Source organism: Melopsittacus undulatus, chromosome 3 (assembly GCF_012275295.1).
Source record: "Melopsittacus undulatus isolate bMelUnd1 chromosome 3, bMelUnd1.mat.Z, whole genome shotgun sequence".
Lineage (NCBI taxonomy): Eukaryota > Metazoa > Chordata > Aves > Psittaciformes > Psittaculidae > Melopsittacus > Melopsittacus undulatus.
The window spans coordinates 14,072,194-14,095,578 of NC_047529.1; the positions used below are offsets into that span (position 1 = coordinate 14,072,194).

Here is a 23,385-nt window from a genome sequence, read left to right on the forward strand (position 1 = left end):
GGCATTTATTGAGAGAGAATATGGTGTTATATAGCCTAGGTTTACGATGTCATTTCCGTCTGCTTGCATCGTAAAACTGGTATCATCACCAAAATGCTATTGGCTATCTGGAGAGGGGTCTTATCTTTCCGTACTGCACGATATCTTCCAGCCGCCAGGCCCTATCTGCCTACATTTCCCCCTTCTCTATGCTTAATTAAATTGGCTAAAATGTAACAATCTTAAAGAATATATATATCGTAAAAATATACTAAATGCATTCTACTCATATTCTCTGCTCTACAACAGACTTAGGATATATACCAGAAACTTGGATAGAAAACATAAGGCACAGTAAGCAAGAGGTAACAGGAGGATAACTGGGAATAACGGGGTATTAACTGGGGATAAGTAAAGGAAATTTTGAACAAGAACATTCTTAAAGCAGTTGTTGGTTGCGTTTTTAAAGCAGTTGCCAGCGTTCTACTAACATGATGTTAACTCTCTCTAACCGGCTCTTTACAAACGACATGAGCTTATTCAGTATACAAAGGCACTGCGTTGGCTGTCGTTTGGATCTAATCGGTGCAGATCTCTCAGGTGCAGGCTGGATGCTTGTTGGCTTATCGTCCTCTCTTGTCACCAGGGTATACGGGTTACAGGGACGGCCGATAATCCAGTCCTGTGGATAGAAACTCATGGCAGAGTTAAGCCCTTTATCTGCAATTGCCTTAACAATCACTTGTATGTCCTTGGGGTTTATTGGCGAATAGTGCCTCTGTCCCCCAGGTGCCACCCGGACCGGGAATGCTAATGTGGCTGGTGAGCTCCGGTCGGCGCACGCGATTTGTACTTTCTTCCAATCTGTCAGAGGGATTTCTTCCCCTCGTGGTCCCTCTGTAGTTTGGGTGGGAATCCTCTGGCTCCTGATTTTGTTTATCTCTGTTTCCCCCCCCCTCTAAACTTGAACCGGTTCCTGACCGCCCGTCCCACCCGTGTCTGCTTCAGAGCCGGAACTCGACTGGCGGCTACTGCCGCTTTGCGGTGCCTGTTTGTTGGGCTCCGGCCCCGCCTGCTTTTGTGGGTTGGCCGTTCCCTCTCTCTGGGTTCGCCCCTCCCTCTGCTCGGGTTCCAACCCCGCCCGCTTCTCCGGTGGGCGGGGCTGTTCCTCCCCTTTTGGCTCACCCCTCCCTCTGCTCGGGGGTGTGTGTCCATCATGGGCACTGTTCCCGATGCCCTCGGATCGGTGTCCGCCCTGCACCCCCCCCTTCCCCTTCTTGTGCTCCCTCCCTCTGCTCGGGGGGTGTGTGTCCATCATGGGCACTGTTCCCGATGCCCTCGGATCGGTGTCCGTCCTGCACCCCCCCCCCCCCCTTCCCCTGCTTGTGCTCCCTCCCTCTGCTCGGGGGTGTGTGTCCAGCATGGGCACTGTTCCCGATGCTCTCGGATCGGTGTCCGCCCTGCACCCCCCCCCCCCCTTCCCCTTCTTGTGCTCCCTTTCTCTTCCCGCCAGGAGCATCCTCGCCCCGCCCTTCGCCTTTGTGCTGGGCGCCATCTTGGGGCGCACAGGGCAGCGGTCTGGCCTTGACCTCCACGGGCTCTGCTCTCTCCGTGACCCCCCCTGGCTTCCTCGGCCAGCGCTCCCCAGAGGGATCCAGCCTGGTTCTGTCCCTCCGCGAGCTGTCAGCGCCCGAGGATTGAGGGGTCGTGTCGCCCTCTTGCCGATCTTCGGGCTAATGGAGTCGGCATAGTCTGGGGGCGGCAAAGTCTGTGTGGCTGCCCCGACTCCTAACTTCGGGGTGGCCATCAAACACTCCCTTGCCGCCTTCCAGGTTTCCTGCTCTTGCAGGGCCTTCCACAGAGCCTGTACGACTCTCCCCCATGACTTAAGACGTTTCCCACTACCTGAGGACATTGTCTCCTCAGCTAATGCATGAGTACATTTATCCCAAGATTCTGGGTGGAGAATATCCACCGGTTGGGCAATAGCCCCAATTTTCACAAGTCTCTCAACAACGAGAGTAAAATCTTTAGTTTTACAATCAATATCCCACTGCTTATGTAATTCTGATACGATCTTCACAAGAGCTTCCATCCTCCTTGCGGGTCCGGGAGCGTCCTCCCTCTGCCGGGCTGGTCCAGCTGCTCCGGCCACCATTCACCCGTCCAGGCGATTCCCGACCCCCTGTGTTCTGACTATCAGGATTCCCGGGTTCACTTGGGTTCCCTGCTGTTGGGCCTCCCAAGTGTCCGCCGGGTACCTGCCTTCCAGCTTCCCGGGTTTCGGCACCACTTGTTGCCTTCGAGAGGCGTGAGGACCTGGTTCAGGAACAGCGCGAGAGCCCCCCCTTGGGCCGCTCGGTCCAAATGCTCACAGACACCAATGTGGTGGACGGCAAATGGCGTTTATTGAGAGAGAACATGGTGTTACACAGCTTAGGTTTACGATGTCATTTCCGTCTGCTTGCATCGTAAAACTGGTATCATCACCTAAATGCTATTGGCTACCTGGAGAGGGGTCTTATCTTTCCGTACAGCACGATATCTTCCGGCCGCCAGGCCCTATCTGCCTACAGACCTGATGGGAATATCACCACCTATGTGAGCACAGGGGGTCCACAGTGTGGGTGCTCCCTGCCAGCACCCCAGCTCTACTCAGCCCTTGTGAATGGTAGGGTCAGGCCTGCAGGGTTGGAAGGGGCTGGGGAATCAGGACATGAGGATTGGCAGGAAAGCACCTGGTATGGTGCTAGATTTACTCTTCTTTTGCCACCTGACAGTCCCTGGTGAGGAGACTGCATGTCCCACTGTGTCCTGGAGCACATCCTTACACATCTAAAGGGGCCACAGAGGCAGGGGGCAGGACCAGCTGGGGGAAGGGCAGCCCTTTCCAGTGCCTCATCACCCTCACAGTAAAGAAGCGCATAGGGTCCTCCACAAACTGTCTATGAGCATATCTCTGCCCATTGACCCCTACTCAGGCCATGGCCACAGTCCCTGGGCTGCCCTTCCTCAACCAGACCAGCCATCCCCCTCCTGGTGCCTTGGTCCAGCCACAATGGGTTCACTCAGCCCTGCAGAGCCAAGATGCTGGCAGGGGCTTGGAGCAGCCCCAAAGCCCTTCCCCAACACCCTACTTTTCTGTCAGGTTCCTGTCCCAGAGAAAATAAGTGCCCCATAGAAGGGGTTGCCTGGGGTCCAGGTTGGATGTGAAGCAGCTGATGCAGACTTGGAGAGGCAGGACTGTGCCAGGGAGGAGGACCTGCTCCACAAGGGTGATGGATGAGGATGAGATGATCACGTCGGGCCACCTCTGGGCAGCAGGACCTCTTTTCCTCCATCCAGAGCTACTGGTGGTCACCACTGCAGGGTTGGGAGGCAGCCATGAAGCCCAGAGGAAGAGATTTCCAGCTTCAGCACGGCTGGGAATGCCCGCCTCCGGGCTGTGGGAACTGGTGGCATTGCTTGTGCTGTTGCCATGGGGTTGCCATGGTATTTTGTATTTGCTGTTGTCATGGAGACAAGAGGAGGTTAGGAGTGCGGGCTGTTGCCAGGGCTGCCAGGATGTGCCCCAGGCCCCACACAAAGGAGTCAGAGGCCTGAATGACCTATGGTTCCCTGTTTTGTTTGGTTTAACTGACTGGTTCCATGACACCCACTAGCACCACAGGAGGGGACCAGACACTGCCACCCTATGCCTGGTTGAAGGACCACGTGCTCTTCCATGCCATGGCAATGGAAGCAAGGGGAGCACTGCCAAGAAAAGTCACAGTGACAGCTCCTAAACGAGGTGGGAATTGCATTAAGAAACCCTTGAGATGAGTTGGCCTAAACATCTCTCATCCTTACCTTCAGGTGCCCATGGCCAGTGAGAACCCTTGCAATGGGAGTCACAGGATGGTCTTGAGGTGGAGGTGGGGCACAGAGGGATCATCCCAGCTCGCTCCCCACAAGCCCTGCTTATGGCCTGGGGTACACTGCCCCCCCAGACCCTGGTGTGGGACCTCTCTGGGGAAGCTGCTCCCTGGTGGCTTTTCAATGCCCCATCCAGCTCAGCCCTGGGTCACTGTGACAGCCATGAATGGTGACACCATTGCATCACAAAGATGGCCTGTACCATTGGAGGTTTTGGGGAGACTCAGGTGTCCCTCAGACAGTGCATGAGCCAGCGAGCAACTGGGGACACTGTGAGGGATGGCAGAAAAAGAACAGAAGGTAGGAGCAGTGTGTTTAGTGTCACCCCAGCCTCTCCTCCCCTCGGGGATCTGGCTAGCCTCTCCAGTTGACCCTTCTGCACATCCCCCTGTTGTGTAGAGCTTCTGGAGCAGATCCTGGGACTCTGTGTTAGTGATGGAGGAGTGGAAGTTGGTGTTGCTGATCTTGATGGTAACCCTGAGCCTTTGGGTCCTCTGCATGCTCGTGCTGCCCTGTGCCCCTGGCTTGTTGGCTGTAGCATGTGTGAACATCCTCATGTTCTGTTGGCCCAAGTGCATGGACAAGGCAGGTGTCCATCCTTGTACTACCCCAAACCCTCCTAGGGCAAGGTTAGCCCAGAAAAGACCCATACCTGGGGTGCTGGGAGGGAGCAGTGAACAGTGGCTGTTGCTCACCCAAGCCAGGCCCCTGCTCCAGAGCCGCCGAGCCGCTTCTGCTCAGGCACCAGGCTTGTGCCCCTGACTCCAGTTACCCTTCTCAGGGTCCCTGTTTGCCATGCAGGGGCCCTTCTGGCTGACCGGAGACACCCCACACTAACCCCAGGCACTCTTTCTGGGAGCAGGGAACCTTTGCCAGGAAGTGGAGTTGGAAAAGCTGGAGGAAGAACCCAATAGGTGAGCAGCCCCATCCCAGAGCTGCGCCAGCTCTGCAGGGGCTCCCTGCTGAGAGATACCATTGCACCAGGAGCCTCCACAATGGCTGCCATTACTCATTCTCCCTCTGCCTCCTCCTTTCCCAGCAGACTTCGTTGTGTGTGATGGCACCAGGGGGCCGAAGGAGAACCCAAAGGCTAAGTAAGCAGAGCCCTTCCCTGCAGGAGGGCAGCCCCTTACTGGACCCCTCTCTGGGGAGCCCCACATGTGGGTCCCTCTGACCCTGCAATTGCCAGGGGAGGTGACGGGTGGGCAAGGGCAGGACCCAGCACAGAACCAGGTCCTGGGGTCAGCCTTGATCCCCTGAGGAAAGGCTTGGGGGGACAAGGGAAGTGGTTGGTGGCTTGGGCAGGGCCAGGGCAAAGCCCTGCAGAGATGCCAGGGCACTGCCTGCTGCTGACACCCACTGCACCCCTTCCCACAGAGCCCAGTGGTGGCCCTTGTGCCCCTCTCTGTGCTCAGCCTCGTGCTGCAAGGTGCCTGGCCCCTTGCTCTGCACCTTATGCTGCAGGACTGGGCTTGTCCTCAGCACCCCCAGGGCTGGCTCCAGGGAGCTGGAGCTCACCAAGCCACCCAGGAGAAGGCAGAGAGAAGATGCTGGTCCCACAGCCAGCCATTATTCCCCCCACAGAACCCACACTAGGGAAGCTGCCTCTGCAAGGGAACACCATTACAGGACAGGATCCACAGATGAAGGTAGAGATCTCAGTGCAGAGCTCCTCAGGGACCAGCCCTCCATCGCCAGATCCCTGGTGGAGTCCCTGAACCTCACCCAAATCTACTTTGACCTGCTGCATGAGCTGCAGAATATTCTGGATAGTGGTGCCTCACTGCCACAGAAAGCCATAAGGAAGGAGTATCTCATCTGCCTGAAGTGCTGTCAGTGCCTCACCAGCAGCTGCCCTCACCATAGCAAGTCTACAGTGGAGCAGGGCCTGCCCGTACTGGCTGCCAACCTCATCTCCCTGGACTTGGTGATGTACGGGAAGGATCCATGGCTGCAGCTGGGGCTGGGCATTGAGCTGGCTGTCAGTGGGCAGCTGGTCTGCGTGGAGAAGATCAGCCACTGGATCACCGAAGGGGACATCTGTGAGGGCTACTGTGACAAGTGCCATGAGCCTCTGCCCAGGAGCCCTGGGGATGGCGAGGACTTGCAGGCATCATTCTTCGACCTCAGTGACCAGGGGACACTGTCAGCACACCCCAGACCAGCCAGGCAGAACGCAGGGGCTCCAAAGCACACCCAAGGGGGCAATACCAGCAGTGCCAACCTCCCCAGCATGGACCCCACGTGGTGCCAGCCCCCGTGGGCATGGGCACCCTCCCCTCTGGCCCCGGACCGGCTGCACAGAGCTGGTATGGAACCCCTGCCCTCTGTGGACTACAAGGGCCTGGACCAGGGGCTCAGAGTGCAGTGCTTCAGGGAGCTCTGTGCTAAACTGAAGAAGAGCATGCGGAGCAGCATTTTGGCCAGTTCAGGGGGCTCAGCACCCACAGGCACCACAGATGGGGAGCAGGCAATGCCATCCAAGCTCTGGCATCAGCCTGTCAAGCAGTTCGATGCCAGGCCAATAAACGTGTGAGAAACTCAGAGAGAGCAGGTGCTACTGTCGTGGGCAGGGTGAGCACAGCACAGAATCATAGAAGAGCTAGAGTTGGAAAAGACCTTAAGATCATCCAGTTCCAACCCCCTTGCCATGGCCAGGGATGCCTCACAACAGACCACGTTGCCCGAGGCTCTGTACAACCTGGCCTTGAACACTGCCATGGATGAACATTTACCACTTCTCTGGGCAGCCCTTTCCAGTGCCTCACCACCCTCACAGTAAAGAATTTCTTCCTTATACCCAACCTGAACATCCCATTCTCCCTTTTCCTATCACTACAGTCCCTAATGAATAGTCCCTCACCAGCATCCCTGTAGGCCCCCTTCAGATACTGGAAGGCTGCTATGACGTCTCCACGCAGCCTTCTCTTCTCCAGGCTGAACAGCCCCAACTTTCTCAGCCTGTCTTCATATGGGAGGTGCTCCAGTCCCCTGATCATCCTCGTGGCCTCCTCTGGACTTGTTCCAACAGTTCCATGTCCTTTTTATGTTGAGGACACCAGAACTGAACACAATACTGCAGGTGAGGTCTCATGAGAGCAGAGTAGAGGGGCAGGATCACCTCCTTCGACCTGCTGGTCACGCTCCTTTTGGTGCAGCCCAGGATACGGTTGCTTTCTGGGCTGCGAGCGCACACTGAAGCTGGCTCATGTTCATTTTCTCATCAACCAACACCCCCAAGTCCTTCTCCGCAGGGCTGCTCTGAATCTCTTCCCTGCCCAACCTGTAGCTGTGCCTGGGATTGCTCTGACCCAGGTGTAGGACCTTGCACTTGGCATTTTTAAACTTCATGAGGTTGGCATCAGCTCACCTCTCAGTTACGTCAAGATCTCTCTGTATGGCATTCCTTCCCTCCAGCGTATCAACTGAAACACAGTGTTATTGGCAGACTTGCACATCAATCCCACTCTCCATGTCAACAACAAAGATGTTGAACAGGATCAGGCCCAACACCAACCCCTGAGAGACACCACTTGTTATCGGTCTTTAGCTGGACATTGAGCCACTGACCATAACTCTCAAGTGTATGGCCATCCAACCAGTTCTTTACCCACCAGGTGGTCCATCCATCAGATTTTTGTCTCCAATTTAGAGACAAGGATGTGGTGTGGGAAAAGCATGGAGGGATGTGGACAGAACAGGACTGTCTCATGCACCCATCAAAACTGTGGTGTTCAGGTGTTTCTGCACAGTGATATAGTGTAGCCTGGAAACATTGGGATGGAGGTGAGGGATGTGATGGCTTCTCCCTGACTTCTGGTGTGGATGGGGTTCTGAAACAGGAATGGGACTGACACTAAAATGTTGACTCCCTGCAAGGTGTTGTCCCTCTGGCCCCTCTAGAGATGGTTGAGCTGACAGCCTGAAGGTTTCTGTGTGCACTGAGCCAGGAGACCATCAACCTCCTCAGCTGGCCCTCTGCCTGGAGGAAAGGCTTCCCGTGCATGCACAGTACTGTTGGGAGGAAAAGCAGGATCAGCACAGATCCAGGAGGAGGCACAGGGCCCTGTTGTGTGGAAGAGGCCGAGGAAGGTGGAATCCCGAAGGGCTTGCAGGGGGAGAGGGTTAATGCCAGGGAAGTCCAGGAGATGCCTGTGCCACAGCTCAAGCCTAGTCCCTTTGCTCAGGGCCCCTGTTTGCACCTCAGGGCCCCTCTCTGCCCCCAGCCTGGGGCTCTGAGGAGCCTCCCTACCGTGGGGGTCCTGCTGGGGGACAAACGGAGCCCTGGTGTCCCTTCTTGCCTCCTTTCTCTCTTCAAGAGTAGCCAAGAAGAGCCTTGGGTCACCCCCCTAGTGCATCTGACAGAGAACAGAGAAGTCACTGTGTCTTTCCTGTTGAAGCAGCCCAAAGTTCTAGCAGTGGCTGCCCAAGACCTGCAGAAGGGACAGGTGAGGTGCATGTGGGCACGTGTCTGTTCTGGGGCACACAGGCACTGGGGCTGTTCTGTGCCTCATCCCCTCCCTGAGAGGGGCTGGCCTCTATCCCCAGCTATCCCAAATCCCTGTTTCCTCCTCATTTCTGGGCTCCAAGATTGGCAGCTTGAGAGCCCCACAGTAACTGCCGGGCACCTCTCCATTCATCCTCACTCATCCCCAGTGACGGGTGCACAGCCTTGGGACTGATGTCATCCTCCAGCCTCATTTCTCTAGGACTAAAACCATGAATGGACCCACAGAGGAATGCAAGAGGAGGCCCAGCAGCAGCAGAGAGATGTCCCTCAAGGATGCTGCAAGTCTGCTTGGAGAAGTGCACAGGGAACCCCTGTTTTCCCAGTTCAAATACCTCCCACCAGCAATGGGGCCCTATGGGCTTTTCTGGAGATCATCACCGAGGGCTGTGGACATGGGAAAAACACTGAACCATGTTCACAAAGCCTTGATTGTCTCATTTCTGGTGGCCGCACTGAAGCTGTAGCCATAGACAATTCCAACACTACTTCCATCAAGACATACCGTTTGCCACTGGAATGCTTCAAGGCTCTGACATGAGCAGTCTGCCAAATGCCCCACTGAACTTTAACTTACTTCATACACTGGGCACGGGCTTGATTCGTGCGGTTGGCCTTGAGCCGGCAAGCGGCGAGGATCCCTTCACAGGTCTCCATGAGCACGGGTGTCCCTGCGGGTCGGTGCTGTCAGAGGCGCTGTGCTGACCGACCGGGCAGCGCGGAGCAGGGCACAGGGCAGCGCGGTGGTGTCTCTGGGCAACAACTGCCCCCGGAGACCCATTCCCTGCCCCCTGACCCCCATTACTTGCCCCAAGACCCACTCCCCACCCCATGAGACCCATCACCCTCACGCCCACAATCCCCGCTACCGCAGCACCTGGACCGCAGCGCGCATGCGCGGAAACGGCAGCTGGGCGCATGCGCGGTGCGGGTGTTGCCTGGCGACGGCGGGACGCGGGTGAGCGGTGCCGCTGTTCGGGCTGCCCGTGCGGGATGAGGCGCGGAGCGGGCGCGGAGGCCGCGGCTCCGGGATGGCGGGGCCCGGGACAGGGCCCTGGCGGCACCGACCCCGGCCCCGGTCCCGAGGAGCGCATCGCCGCTCGCCGCCGCCGCATCGCTGCGCGCCTCGATGCCAAGCGCCGGTGAGGAACGGGGCCCGATCCCACGGCCGCGGTTGTGGCGGCTGTATACCCCCTCCCGCCCCCCCCCCCCCCCCGCTGTCTCGCCCTAAATCAGAGCCGGGTCCAGGCGCCCTCGTGCCCTAAACCGGCGCCGCGTCCTGCACCTTCCCCCCAGACCCATGTCTAGTCACAGGTTATCTCCTCTTCCCCCAGCTGGCACTGGGCTTGATGTCCCCGGCTCCAAACTAGTGCCAGTTCCTCACCCAAAGTGGGAGTCCCAGTCACCCAAACCCAGTGAGGGCCAGCACCAGCTCGGAGACCATCCCCAGGGCCCAGAACATCTGCCCACACCAACACCGGGGCATGAACTGGCAGGGCAGAGACCTGATGTGGCCTTACCAGCCCTCATGGGACCCAGGATCTCTCCCCAAACTGGCCTTGGGTCAGGGACCACCTTGAGCCCTGGACCAGTCAGCGGCCTTCTGCATGCCCTGCCAAGCGGCAGGAGGTCAGAGGCTGTGCCTCCAATCCCAGCTCAGCTCAAATCCGCAGATATCCCTGTTGTGTCCTCAGTCCAGCACAAGGGCAGCAATAACCCTTCCCCAAGGTATGGTCCTGCCACAGACACTCTGCCCCTGTGGACGAATCAGCACCAGACCCATGGCATCCGCAGTCCATGAGTCCCAATCTGGGATGCACCAGCAATGAGGCACACCTTTCCCCAAACCAGGACTGAACCCACAACCCCCTCCCCAGCCTAAGAGTGAACTCTAGCAAAGTGCCTGCCAAGCCCATTACCAACCCATGGGGCCAAAACAGACCTAGGTCACTGACATCCACCCCCAGTCCAACAGGCTTATTTTTCCCTTCCCAGTCCTGGAGACTTCCTTAAAGGTTAAATTGAGCCCAAGGATCTAGCATGGGATCAGTGCCAGTGCTGAAATGGCACCAGACAGAAGCTGGCTGTCTTCATGGCCAAGCAAGGGCCACCCCTCCCACCTCAGCGTTCCCCAGGCAGTTTCTGCCCCCTGCTCTCCTCCCTCTGGGAAGCAAACAGGGGCAAGTGGACCCCCCAGCCCTGTGCAGTAGCCAGGCATGGGCTCCCCTCCCGGCTTCAGAAAGGGAAGCTCAGACCCTGTTTTCCCTCTGGGGGCTGTCCCACCCTTTTGTGTCTCCTTTCTGCAGCTGTGGGGACATCCTGGCCTGGGGCTAAACCCACACTGAACCATGCTGTCTGGGCTGGGATCCCAGATCCAAAGCCAAGTCGGAGCATTAGGAAAATAGTTCTGGTTCAAAATGTCCTGTCTTTTTCCCTTTACTGCCCAGAGAGGCCCTTGGAGAAGAGGCAGAGCCGAAGGTAGTAGAGGAGAAGAAGGAAGAACAGAGAAAGAGCCACCAGCAGATTGAGGAGAGCCGGCAGGTGGGGCAGTAGGGCAGCAAGGTCTTCTTGGGGCCCTGACCTCTGGATATTTGGTTTTACCCTACTTTTAGCTTTATGTGGTGCTCAGAATTAGGCAGCAGCATTTATGTGAGAAGGTGAGAAGAAGCAGGGAAAGGAACTCCTCAGGACTGGGTTGAGGCTGATTCTTGAGCTGGATCCTGGGGATACAATGTCCCTGTGACAAACAGTCCATATATTGGTACAATCTGGGACTGACACCATACATCCAAACCCCAGCGCAACACCCCTAACCCATCTCCGTATGCAAGAGAAGCAAAACAAGAAGGTGCTCAGGGCACATTCCTCTGTGCTGATGGCCTGGAAGGCTTTGCAGGAGAGGGAGGACCCATGGGTGCATTGAAGTCACAGAATCACAGAATGGTTTGGGTTGGAAGGGACCTTCAAGCTCATCCAGTCCCAATCCCCTGTCATAGGCAGGGACACCTTCCACTAGACCAGGTTGCTCCAAACCCCTGTGTCCAACCTGGCCTTGAGCACTGCCAGGGATGGGGCAGCCACAGCTTCTCTGGGCACCCTGTGCCAGGGCCTCAGCACCCTCACAGGGAGCAACTTCTGCCTAAGAGCTCATCTCAATCTCCCCTCTGTCAGGTTAAAGCCATTCCCCCTTGTCCTGTCCCTACAGGCCCTTGTCAAAAGCCCTTCTCCAGCTTTCTTGTTGGCCTCTTTAGGCACTGGAAGCTGCTCTGAGGTCTCCCTGGATCCTTCTCCAGGCTGAACAAGCCCAGCTCTCTCAGCCTGGCTCAATAGGAGAGGTGCTCCAGCCCTCAGAGCATCTTTGTGGCCTCCTCTGGACTCACTCCAGCAGGTCCTTGCTGTGCTCATCAATAGTGCCATAGCATAAGAAGACAGGGCCTATGGGTCCACACAGGCACCTCAGCATCCGGACATGAATCAGACCCTGGGTGGGCATAGCAGGAGTTCCCCCAGCATCCTTTCCTCCAGAGCTCAGGTCCTGTGTGTGAGCTGTGTACCACCTACTTCACAGAGGCTGGCCAAGCTGCAATTTGAGGGCACGCAGATGGTGACAAATATCCAGGTGGCTGCTGACTTGAGGGAGACGCAGAGGAGGGCAGAGAATGCAGAGCTGAAGCTGCAGAGGTGAGAGACTGCGCGGTGGGTCTGCACTGTTGGGAAGGAGAGGTGCAGCTGTGGTGCAGCTTTCTTGGTCATCCAGGAGCGCTCAGCAATCAGGGCTACGCTGAGTTTATGTTTGTAAGAAAAACTGAGGCAAAGAGCCTGCAGGTCCTACCTGCCACAGCGGGATCTTTACAGAGCTCTGAGGGTCAAGGCTGGTGGCTTCCTCAGCTGGCACTGCAGTACTATGGATGCCTGGTTACCGGTGTCCTACAGACCCATCGCATCTTCAGCTCCAGTGTTGCAGAAACACAGCTGGTTCTCAACTTTTCACACCAGGAGCCTTTACCATCTATATTTGTGGTCCTCCTTGCTCCAGAAGCATATGCACATTTGCCCTTGAGTGTTCCTCGCTGAACAGGTCTCCTGAGCCTGGAGGTGACACCATGGTGGAGAACATGCTACTGTGTGCTAAGAGGTGGCCTTTTTCCAGAGGCTGTCCTCCAGTCATGGAGGTAGAGGTAGTTATTAGCCATAGCAAGGGAATGTGCTGGGACAGCCACATCAGGACATGTGTGAGGAGGGGGAAGAATGTGACGATGTGCTCATTTGATGAACTGGATATTAAGGTCTTCGCGGTGAGAGTGGTCAGATGCTGGGTCAGGGCCCTCTGATACTGTAGAGATCTTTCTCCTTGCAGATACTCAGTACATGCACAATCTGCTGTGACACTGAAGTTAATCCTGCTGTGACCAGGGGCTGGTGATTTCCTGAAGCCCTTCCAGCCTCGAATATTCTCTGATCATCTCTGTGTGCTTTCCTGGGCAAACCTGTCCTGCTTCACCAGAGGAGGGGAACAGCCTCCAAGGGATGGGCTCTTTCAGCCCTGTCCGCAGGACTAAAGCAGCTGGGAAACCCGGAGTCCTAGCTCCCGCTGCCTTTGGAGGGCACTGTAGGAACAGTTTGTGGGAGGCTGGCTGTAGCCGAATGCATGTCCCTTGCTCAGTGCGCTTCCCTGTGGGAATCTCATTAAGGAAGCAGATGCCCTGTCAGACAACTGTCCTTAGAGCAAGTCTGGGGGTTGCAAAGGTGGGGCCGCTGTTCAGCCTGAGCCAAGGGCCATTCCCAGAGCATGTTGAATGGTGTCTCTGGAAGAGGAATGAGTTTTGTAGTATGGATGCTGGCTGTTCATCGCCATTTGGCTTTAGCTGGAGTATGGTCTCTGAACAATTTAACTACCAAGTCTAGATGTAGCTGGGAGGCTGTTTGGCACTGCTTGTCCATCTCCTCTTGCCCAGAGACAGCTTGCTTGGCAGAAGCACTAGTGCTTCTTACAAAGGTGACTGCTGCTTGCGCTGAGCTCCTCAGCCTTTTCTCCCCTGGATAAGGGCAGAGCTAGGGAAATGCCTGTCTGAAGAGAAGGGCATGCAGGATCTCAGCTCTAACAAGCACTTGGAAGAAAGCTGCTGTTCCACTGGTATCTTGAGGCCACTTTGAATTCAAACTGGGTTTGTAGGTAAAAGTGCTCCTGCAGGCTGGGCCACCAAACCGTGTCTTAAGCACTTGCTGCCCTGTCCCAGCTCCCCATTTGCCATGTGCTCCTTATTATATGCAGAATGCAGAAGCTGGAGAATGAAGCCAAGTCTAGCACACAGAAGTTTGCAGAGATCACCTCCAAATGGGCCTTGGCCAAGGACATGACAATCCCACAGGATCTGTGGCAGCTGCTGAACCAACAGCAGCAGCTGTGTGTGCTGCTTCTGGAGCAGAAGAACAAGCTCATCAGTGAACTGCAGCAGGTAGCATGGGGACCAGGCAGGAACAGCTGGCAAGGCTGGAGAGGGTTCAGGCTCTGGAGGATACTATTCTAAAGCATCCCAGTGTCTGGGTCTTCAATCCACCAGCAGGTGGCTGGGGTCTGTGCAGTGTCAGTTGCTTTGGGTTGAAATTGTGCCACGAGTTGCAGTGCCAGTGTCCTGACATGGGTGCTCTAGCAATGTGCAGTGTACAGGGACAGACACACAGGACACTGGCAGCAGTATGACTAGCTGGTGGGGCCCAAATTACACAATAAAAATAAAAGACACATGAGCAGAGAGGGGGAGTGGTTTTGTAGAGGGAAGAAGGCATTCCCACATTGGGTTCTCTTGCCCCCAGAGAAGGAGTGGTGTGTCTGCAAGGCCTGTCACCTCTCACCCCATCTCACCTGAACCTTTGGCAGTGATGATCTGTCTCCCCTCCCATCTTTGTCTCTTTGCTCTTATCACCTCTTCTCTGGAAAAGACAGAGTCCTATCCTACCTGCTAAGACCTATCTGGGTCCTACCCTTTCAGTTAGCCCCTGAGGATTCTTGGTCAAATCCTTCTCTCTGATTTCAGCATCTGCTCTCCTCCTCCAGGAGCTGAAAAACAAAGATGAACAATACGTGCAGGCCATTAAGAAGCAGTCAGAGGATATCCACTTGCTTTTGGAGCGAATGGAGGAACAGATCAGGACCATGCTGAAAACTTACCGTCATAACTTCCTACAGATTGAGGTAGCCACTTCATATGGTGGAGGAAGAGCCCAACAAGAAAACCTGCAGCCACTTGCTTCTCCATACCTATGTCAAAAAGACCTAGGGCTCATTGCACTGACTGGGTTGACTACTGTCCAGAGCAGCATGGCTAATGTCTTGGTGAATGAGGCTGAAATCCAGCCAAGCAAGAGCACTGAATGGTGCTGAGTGCTGAGGGGCTGGTTTATACCCTGCTGTGAAGCACTGCGGTTCAGTGCAGAGCAACTCAGTCATGTGCAAAAACCGCTGCTGCTTGATGGCTGGTTATTCATGTCTCTAAAAGCCAGAAAGGACTATTGTGGTTCTTTAGCCTTACCTTCTGCAGAGCACAAAGGTTCTTTAGCCTTACCTTCTGGATCAAACCTGCACTTGTTGCTGAGTGAGGGCATCCTTCTCCATTCAATGTCTTGTAAGGTGGAATCAAGTGGCTGCCTGATCCAGCTCCACTGCAGATTACCAAACAATGATTTCCAGTGAGCTGACATTGCTACCCACCACCCAGAGCATCCCTCCCAGCTCCCGGTGGCTGATAGCAGCAGTCCCCTTGGGTTTGCAGAGGGAGGTCTCCTGTTACAGAGAGATCAGGCCAGTGTTTGTTCATCAGACAGCAGCACCAGTCTGCAGCCAATCCTCTCCTGGAAGCTGCTGGCCTGGATTGGTGTAAGTAGGCAATGAATGGTGCCAACATGATGGTGAAGGGCTCTGTCTTCTGCACAGAAAGCTTTTGAGGAGGAACGGAGAGAGCTGCTGGACAGCCACAGGAAGAAGTGGGAGGAAGCCATCCAGGCCCACAATGCACAGGAGGTAAGGTCCATGTGGGATTTAGAATTACTCAATTGTTTAGGTTGGAAAACACTTTTAAGATCCTTAATCCCAAATGTTAACCCAGAACTGCCAAGAACACCACTAAACCATGTTCTTGAGTGCTACATCTATACATCTTTTAACTTTCTCCAGGGATGGTGACTCCACCACTGCCCTGGGCATCCTCTCCCACTGCTTGACAGCCCTTTCAGGGAAGAAATTTTTCCTGATATCCAATTTAAACCTTCCCTGCAGCAGCTCGAGGCCATTTCCTCTTGTCCTATCGCTTGTTACTTGGGAGAACAGAGCAACCCCACCTCACTACAACCTAATGTCAGGCAGCTGTAGAGAGCAGTAAGGCCTCCCCTGAGCCTCTTTTTCTCCAGGCTGAGCAGCCTCAGTTCCCCATAGCCCCTCCATATGAAAGCAGCCTGTCCTTCAGCAGTGTGGGGAGCAAAAATGCAGTTCTTCAGCCTTCTTTGCAGGGGAATTATCCATGCACGACCTTGCTTTGGGCTACCCAAAGGAACTATGATCACAGGAGGAAGCTGTCACTGTTGATAAACAACATTCTCCTTTTGCCCATAGATGGAATACCTCAGTGCCCGCATGAGGAAGGTGGAAGAGTTTGAGAAACAGCTGACTCAGCTGCGGCTGCAGGATGAGGAGGAGTATAACAACATGAAGATGCAGCTGGAGAATGATGTAGAGGTACAGAAGAGGCTGGTGTGTGCCATGTGGCAGTGGATCAGTTCTCCCCAGGCTTTTCTATGTGTAGCTGGTTCTGGTAGGAAAGCTGCAGCTGGAATCTGGTCACTTCAGCTCTTCAGTGTGCACAGTTCAGGCCTGTGTCAACAGGGTGACAGAGCTGCTGTTCTCTCCATGGATCCTATACCATAGTGTCCCTCTGCCCTTGGATCTCAGAGATCTCTAGCACCTGAACTAGGTGTATGAAACACCTGAGAAAGTTAAGGGGTTTGCTATTTCTGACATCATGTTTGAGAAGGAAGATTAAATTGTGTGACTGTTCTGACACCACATCATTTCAGATCAGCCCAATTTCCTCCTTTGTCAGGGTCTTGACCTAAGAGGTGTGAGCTTTTGCTCTGACATCTAGCCACAGACCAATGATTTCTCTAATGCCCTTGCAGCCCACGTGGTGTGAGAACTGTAATGAGTTTGCCTGTACTCAGGTAAGAGAGCATGCTATGGAAGAGCACAGTCCTCCTAGGAAGCCCAGGGAAATACAGGCAAGGGTTTGGTGTCTGGAAGGTTTTACACAACTGCAGGTGAAATATTACTGTTTCAAGGTCCCTGTCAGCCTGAAAGGGTATGTCCTGGGGGCACAGTCCTGACTGTGGGTTCTTCATATTGATAATCTGGAAGTGACAGAGTGTGTAACTAGCAGCGTGCCGGAGATCAAGGTTCACAGATGGCGATGGGGAGCTGTTGAAAAAGGCACCTGCTGCCTTAAGCTGCGGTTGGGGGAGTGTTTATTTGTAAGGCAGGGGAGGGAATTATTCTTCCCTATATCTATGTGTCCTTGTCCAGGTTTGACAACATCCTTGGGAACAAGTGAGAGTGTCTAGAACAGACCAAGCAGACAAATGAACCCTAAGAAGAAGTTGAAAGGCTGGGGCTGCTGAGGCTGTGAAAGAGAGTTCTGTAGGGAGATGCATACAGATATGTGTCCTCTGTCATGGGGTTGAGTTTTGGTAGGAAAGATTTAAATTGGCATTCAGAGTTTGGGTTGACATTTCAAGCTAGGAAAGTGGCAAGGACTTGGTTAGCAAGAGTGACTGTGCCCTTGGTTTGGTGCTCTGTGATACATGGTTTTAGGAACAGCTGAAGTCAACTTCTGCTAGGACTGGTTTGGTGAAGTTTTCTCTCTGTGGGGGAGAGGGAGGAGCTACATGCCCTCCTGGTTCCCTTCAGAAGAAAAGAGAAGCTGGAAGTACCTATTTTCCTGATTAAACTGTGGTATCATTACCCTGAGGTATCTCTGAAGCAGGAGTTAAGCCAATACCTATCAATGAAGTCTGTGGTTTGAGGGTTATTGAATACTCACCAGTTTCCCTAGATGGGAACCAGCATTTTAAATACAGGGATTGGGCCATAGCTTTCCTCCATGTGCTATAAGGAGGAGGTCCCTTGGCCCTGCTGGGATTTACCTCCATCTTTTCTTCAGTCAAGCACTGATCCTAACCAGGTGGGATGGCTTCTGCGTGTCTTCTCAGGCTGTTTGTATACTCTGTGTTGTAAGTAGGGCTACCCAGGAGAGCTGCAAGGCACCTGACTCGGGTACCAGTGTCTTCCCTGCTTCTAGCCTACAGCTCAGGACTCTTTATCTGCCCTCAGAGATCTCCCTGGGCCTAGAGAGACCCTGCTGGGTATCTCTGCTGTGCAGACTGCTGTGTACAACCAAGCCTGTAGCTGATGCTCTAATTTAGGGGCATGCAGGAGCTTCATACCAATCACTTTCTAACATGGAAGAAGTCCTTATAGGCTCCTCAGTAAAGCACTGTATTATGAGATTTTTTCAGTATCAGACTCCTGCCTCCTTTGCACCTGGAAAACACACTGATGAATTAAACCACACCAAATCTCACCCATCCATACAGTCATTCTGCCTGTGATGCCACTGTGCCCCTGAGCTCATCATCAAAGTGACCTGTAGAGCTGACAGCAGTTATTGGCAGGATGTGATGCCTCCCAGCCCAGAGCAGCAGCCCCAGGAGACTGGAGCAATCAGCCCACGAAGTGGCTCTTCCTTTCCATCAGCTGTCAAGCAACTGAGGTGCTGGGAAGCTGATAGAGATGTGTCCTCCACTGCAGCTGTCTCCTCCACTTCATCTGTGGAGCAAAGGGAGCAGAACTCACTGCCTCTGTCCTGTGTCCAGGCTATGCAGTGTGATGCTGCCGTCACAGATACTTTGCTTGTTTTGTTCTGGTTTCATTAAGACCTGGAGCGCAGGCAATCCTGTGTGTCCTCTCCTCCAGGTTGCCAAATAACTTCTGGGCCTCTTGGTTAATTGAGAGACATGCAATCCTTAAAACTGACATGCAAATCAGCATCTACGTTGAAAAGAGAGGCCAGAATTTGTGCTCCACTGAGTGAAAGTTGGATAAAACATGTCTGTTCTCCCTTCCCCAAACATGGCCCTGTAGCATGTACTGATGGACAGCAGCATCTCCACCACTCACACATGAGGAATGCCATGTCAGCTGGGAAAATGTGTGTGGGAAGATGGGGTTTGGAGATGCAGGATCAGTAGGATCCAGGCTTCAGTGTGGCCTTTGCTTATGGCACAACTTGTTCTTATGTTTTCTGGAATGTCAGAACCTGGAGAGGCAGCTCCAGCAGATGAAAGCTGTCTATCTCCTGAACCAGGAGAAGCTGGATTTCAACCTTCAAGTACTTAAGAAGCGGGATGAGGAGAACATCATCATCAGAGCCAAACAGAAGAGGAAGCTCAACCGGTAAAAGCACATCCCTGGAAGGTGGGCTCTGCTTTACCAGCTATCGCCTCCCATATGCCAATTTTTGGGGAGCCCATCACCTAGCACAGACTAACAAGCTCTGTCCCAACCCATCCCTGAGCAGAGGTTAGCCCAGGGCAGGGTCATCCCCAGAGCACTTGGAATAGGCTGGCCATGGTCAGCTGCATCAGTCTCACTCAGGCCTTGTTACTGAGTCATTGCTAGTAGATACACAGCCTCAAGTCCCAAAGCTTTCATACAAGCTGGGTATGCCCAAAAGTGCCTCTTTGGGGGTGCCCAGCTTTGCTGTTCCTCCCCAGGCTCCACAGCTTGCTCAATAACCTGAAAATAAAACTGGCCAATCGAGAGAAGCAGTTCAGAGAGGAGAAACAGAGCATGGCAGCCGACTGCGAGCGCATCAGAGTGCGGTGCAAGGACCTGCACAGGAGGATGAGGTGGGGTGTGCGTGGGCATCCACCCATGATAAAGCCTCAGAGCACCTAAGTGAGGTGCAGAGGGAGCCGACTTGTCATTCACGGGCATGGAGCCTGCTTCCATGGGCCATCTTCCTTCTGCACAGGCAGTTTGCTGTTGCCGATGCCGAGAAGTTCATGGAGGTCTGGCTTATGAATGAGGCAGAAGCCAAAGGGCTGATGCGGAAAGTCCTCAATGCAGATCGCATCATACACATCCAGCAGCTGGGGCTGCCCTGGGAAGAACCTCATTACTGGTTCCTGAACAATGTCGGCCCCCTTGGGCATTATAAGATGAAGAGGAGGGCAACCAAACTGGCTGCAGAGGTCTTGACAGGTAGGATGCACAGTGCCCTTGTCACCCTTGTAGCAGTGGGAGAGCCTCAGCTTCCTCCAGGACATCTCCTCCTGTTACTCCTGTCCTTGCCATTGCAAGGTAGGATCTTACAGGGGTGACGTTTTGAGCCCAAGCAGAGGCTGTGCCCAGCCCTGAGCTGGTTCATGCCAAACCAATGTGAGGATCTTTGTGCTGTACTTTTTTCCAGTGCTCCCAGTTCTGGACAAGCTGACCAGAGATTGTGTCCCAGGATCTTTGGGGCACTTTTCAAGTCACAGGGAATAACTGTGATTTCCCTGATCACTCCTGCAGTGATGTGACTGGGGAGCACAGTCAAAGCATAAAGGTGTTTGCTCGTCCTTCTTTCTCTGTGTTTCAGAGGGCAGCTCTGGGGAAGGACAAGAAGAGGAAGGGAGAGAGGAGAAAGAAGAAGTGGGCAGCAGTGAAGGGGGACAAGAAGATGCAGTGAAGGTTGAGGGCAGAGTCACAGCCCTGCGAAATATCTCCAAGAAGACTGCAAAGAGGATCCTGGAGCTCGTGAGCCAAGAGTCGGTGCGTGATGATGTAGCCCGTGCCTTGGTCAGGGAGTGGCCATGTCATCCCTACTTGCTCCAGCTTGTAGGGGATCTCTCCTGAGCTCCGTGTCTTGGGGTGAAGGCTTCTGCATGGCACTGCCTTGCTATGGCAAGCAGCCTGTTGTCAGAGAGCTGTCTCCAGGTGGCTGTTCCAGACCCCCCTGGCCCTGCCCAGCTTCACACTCTGCCTGGCTGCTCCCCACCCTTCCTGCTCAGCTAGGCACCACAGAGATGGCACAGCTATAGCATGGCATGGGCTGGCCTCTGGGCAGGGACAGACACTCACTGTTTCTCTGCACCCTCTTCTCCTGCCTGTCTCTCTAGGATTTCCTCATTGAGAACAAGCTGCTGAAGCCCCTGAAAGTGCTGGAGAGGCACAACCGCATTCTCATAAAGCTTGACTACATCTTTGCGGTGAGCTGTGGCTTGGCCCATCAGGGGCTGCAGGGAAGGGAAAGCTCTCTGCCCTATGTCCATAGGGTCTGGGAGTCTCAGCCCCTCCAGTGAGGTCTGGCTGGGCTACTGGGGGTACTCTGGGGCAGCAAGGGGAGAGGAGCACTGCAAGAGGGTGTGAAGGACTGTGGCTGGATGCTTCTCAAGGCTGTCCTGCTGATGAATTGGACAACATCTCCAGGGCCCCTCCAACCTATCCTCAGATTCTCCCTTCCACAGATAGCCCCAGCTGTCCCACAGTGTCCCCTTCTTACCACTCACTGCTGCCTTTGAGTGGCATCGTCAGAGGGGTACCCTCTGCTCCTGGGAGATGCTTTTTGTTCCAGTCCCCCTCCTGTGATGTCTCAGCAGGAGGCTGACCTGGTTCCTCTGCCTCCCCAGGCCATCGGAATCAACAGTGAGGATGACCTGTACCAGCTGCTGGACTTTTTCCTGAAGTACAAATCCCAGGAGGTGGCTGCCAGCCAGGTGGGATCACCAGGGACAGCAGTGAGGAAGAGCCCAGGGGTGCAGGGAAGAAGGAGCAGAGCATCTGAACACCCAGGGAGGGCAGAGAGGGGGAACAGCGTGTTGATCCTGAAATGTTTCCCTGTGATGGGACAAGGGAGTTATGTGTGCCAGGGCTGAGGGGATATAACCTTCTGTTGTGGCTGAATAGAGCCTCTTGCACATGAATTTTTGCATCAGCTCCCTAAATTTGCCAAGGCACAAGGCTATGGGCAGCTGGAGCTTTCAGGGGGAAGGTGGCTCTTGGGGAGGAGGAGGTGGTCAAGACACTGTGCCCAGCTTGCTGGCCTTCCCTCCAGAGCCAGAGCAGCCCAGGTGAGAGCAGAGAGGATACTGGATCCAGCACCCAGAGCGACAAATCCCCTCAGAGCTCGCTCCCATCTGTGCACATCCACACTGATGATGTCCTAAAGATCCTGAAAGCATTTGTGCGGGACTTTGACAAGTTGAGGTAGGACTATGGGCAGAGTGGGGCTGTTGTTGCTAGGAGGGAGCCAGGCTGGGGCACAGCAGGGTCTCTGGGTGGACTGCATTGCCCTGGCTGCAGCAAGAGCTTCCCTCTGCCTGCCCGGCAAGATTACAGAGGGGTGAGGAGGGTCCCACCAGCACAGGGGTACAAGCAGGGCCTGTGTGAGGGATGGCTGGGGATGACCAGGCAGGAGATGAGCAGCAGCACGGGGAGGGAAGCAAAGCCCTGGAGCAGGCAGGTACCAGCTGTGGGGTCATACTCATCCATGTGATGATGGCAGTGGTGCTCAGGGCAGCTGAGGGGCTGTTCCTCTCCAACGAGGAGCTGAGCCCCAGGGCTTTGTTCTCTGTCCCCCAGGCAGAGGGAGGGAGAGGAGAAGGAAAAAGACAAGGATAAGGAGGTGCTACAGGTACGGGATAGCTCTAAGGATGGGGAATACTGGGAAGCTGTGGCACATGTGATCCCCGAGACGACGCTGAAGCTGTGGGATGCACTGGCAGCAGCACTGGAGGACTATTAGTGAGTGCCTGGCAATGCTGTTGGGGACAGGGCAGGCTGGTGGTGTGCCTGGGGAAACCACAGTGGGGCTGGCACCACCATGAACCCTCTGCCCTCCTTGTTCAGTGAGGTCCTCAAGCGGAGGGCCATCCTGCTCACCGAAGCAGCCATCCTTCAGCAGCAGAACTCAGAGCTGCACCGGTTGCTGGAGGAGTACATCAACTCCGGGGTGAGTGCAGTACCCTCCTCGAGTGCAATATCCTCCTCCTTCATCCATCCCGTGCTGTGTGCCCCACACAGAGATCCCAGACATGGGGTCACTGCCCAGAGCCCATCACTGCCAGGCTCAGGGGGATTCTCCCTACAGTTGAACAGCAAACTGATCTGCCCTCCCACCCAGTGGATGGACCTGAACCTGTCCTGACCCAGGGAAGCACAGTGAGTGCACAGGGCCAGGCCACAGCTTTTCTCTGCCCAGAGGTGAAGCTGTGTCTGGGGCCAGGGCTAATAAACCCTTCCCAAACCAGGCATGAGTGTGTGTGTATCCTGAGAGCCCTGTTTGCCTCCAAAGGTGCTGGGGACCCACAGCCAAGCATAACCCAAATCCGAGGGACTCATGGCACCATGGGAAAGCTTTTCCCATATCACTTATGCTACAAAGCTATGTGGTCGGGGTCCTCCCTTCTCTCCATGGAGCCCAAGCCAGGACCCTCCACCTCCTGAGGGTCAGCATCCCACTGCTGTGTCCTGGTTTTGGCAGAGCTCACCTGCCTTTACCTATTCTTACACCTTATTCCTTACTTATCCTTTTACTGCCCCAACACCTCTCTTCCCCCTAGAATACCCCCAAACAATACACTCCCAGTTATTTTTCCCTCAGTGGTCCCAGGGCTGCTACATCTGTACCCAAATTCTGCATTTTGGTGTGGCCACGTTGCATCAGTGACTCCAGGCCACCCCCTGTTTCACACTGGTTCTATCTCATTCCCAGTACAGGCTTTATCTTTAGCCTTGACTCCCCTGCCAAGTGCTAACACAGCACATGCAGTTTCTCATACCAGAGCAGAACAGCACTGTATTGACTTTTTTTTTCCTGTCCTTGAATTGTTTTCAGCCTTCTGCTGGTCCCCATCAGGGATCCAGCCAGCTCCAATGGCCGGTGATCCTGTGGGAT

At 54.7% G+C, this 23,385-nt stretch overlaps 1 protein-coding gene across 1 annotated transcript; it reads left to right on the plus strand.

Annotated features, from left to right (window-relative positions):
- The first annotated feature begins 9,319 nt into the window (after nt 1-9,319).
- Nucleotides 9,320-22,635, plus strand: DRC1 (dynein regulatory complex subunit 1). Its single transcript, XM_005146471.2, has 17 exons — nt 9,320-9,543; nt 10,849-10,942; nt 11,970-12,082; nt 13,674-13,857; nt 14,457-14,594; nt 15,333-15,419; nt 16,008-16,130; nt 18,760-18,899; nt 19,220-19,354; nt 19,480-19,709; nt 20,089-20,261; nt 20,609-20,698; nt 21,119-21,226; nt 21,544-21,695; nt 22,077-22,232; nt 22,338-22,440; nt 22,579-22,635. The coding sequence occupies exons 1-17, from the start codon at nt 9,320-9,322 to the stop codon at nt 22,633-22,635; spliced, it is 2,307 nt and encodes a 768-aa protein (XP_005146528.2).
- The last annotated feature ends 750 nt before the right edge of the window (nt 22,636-23,385 follow it).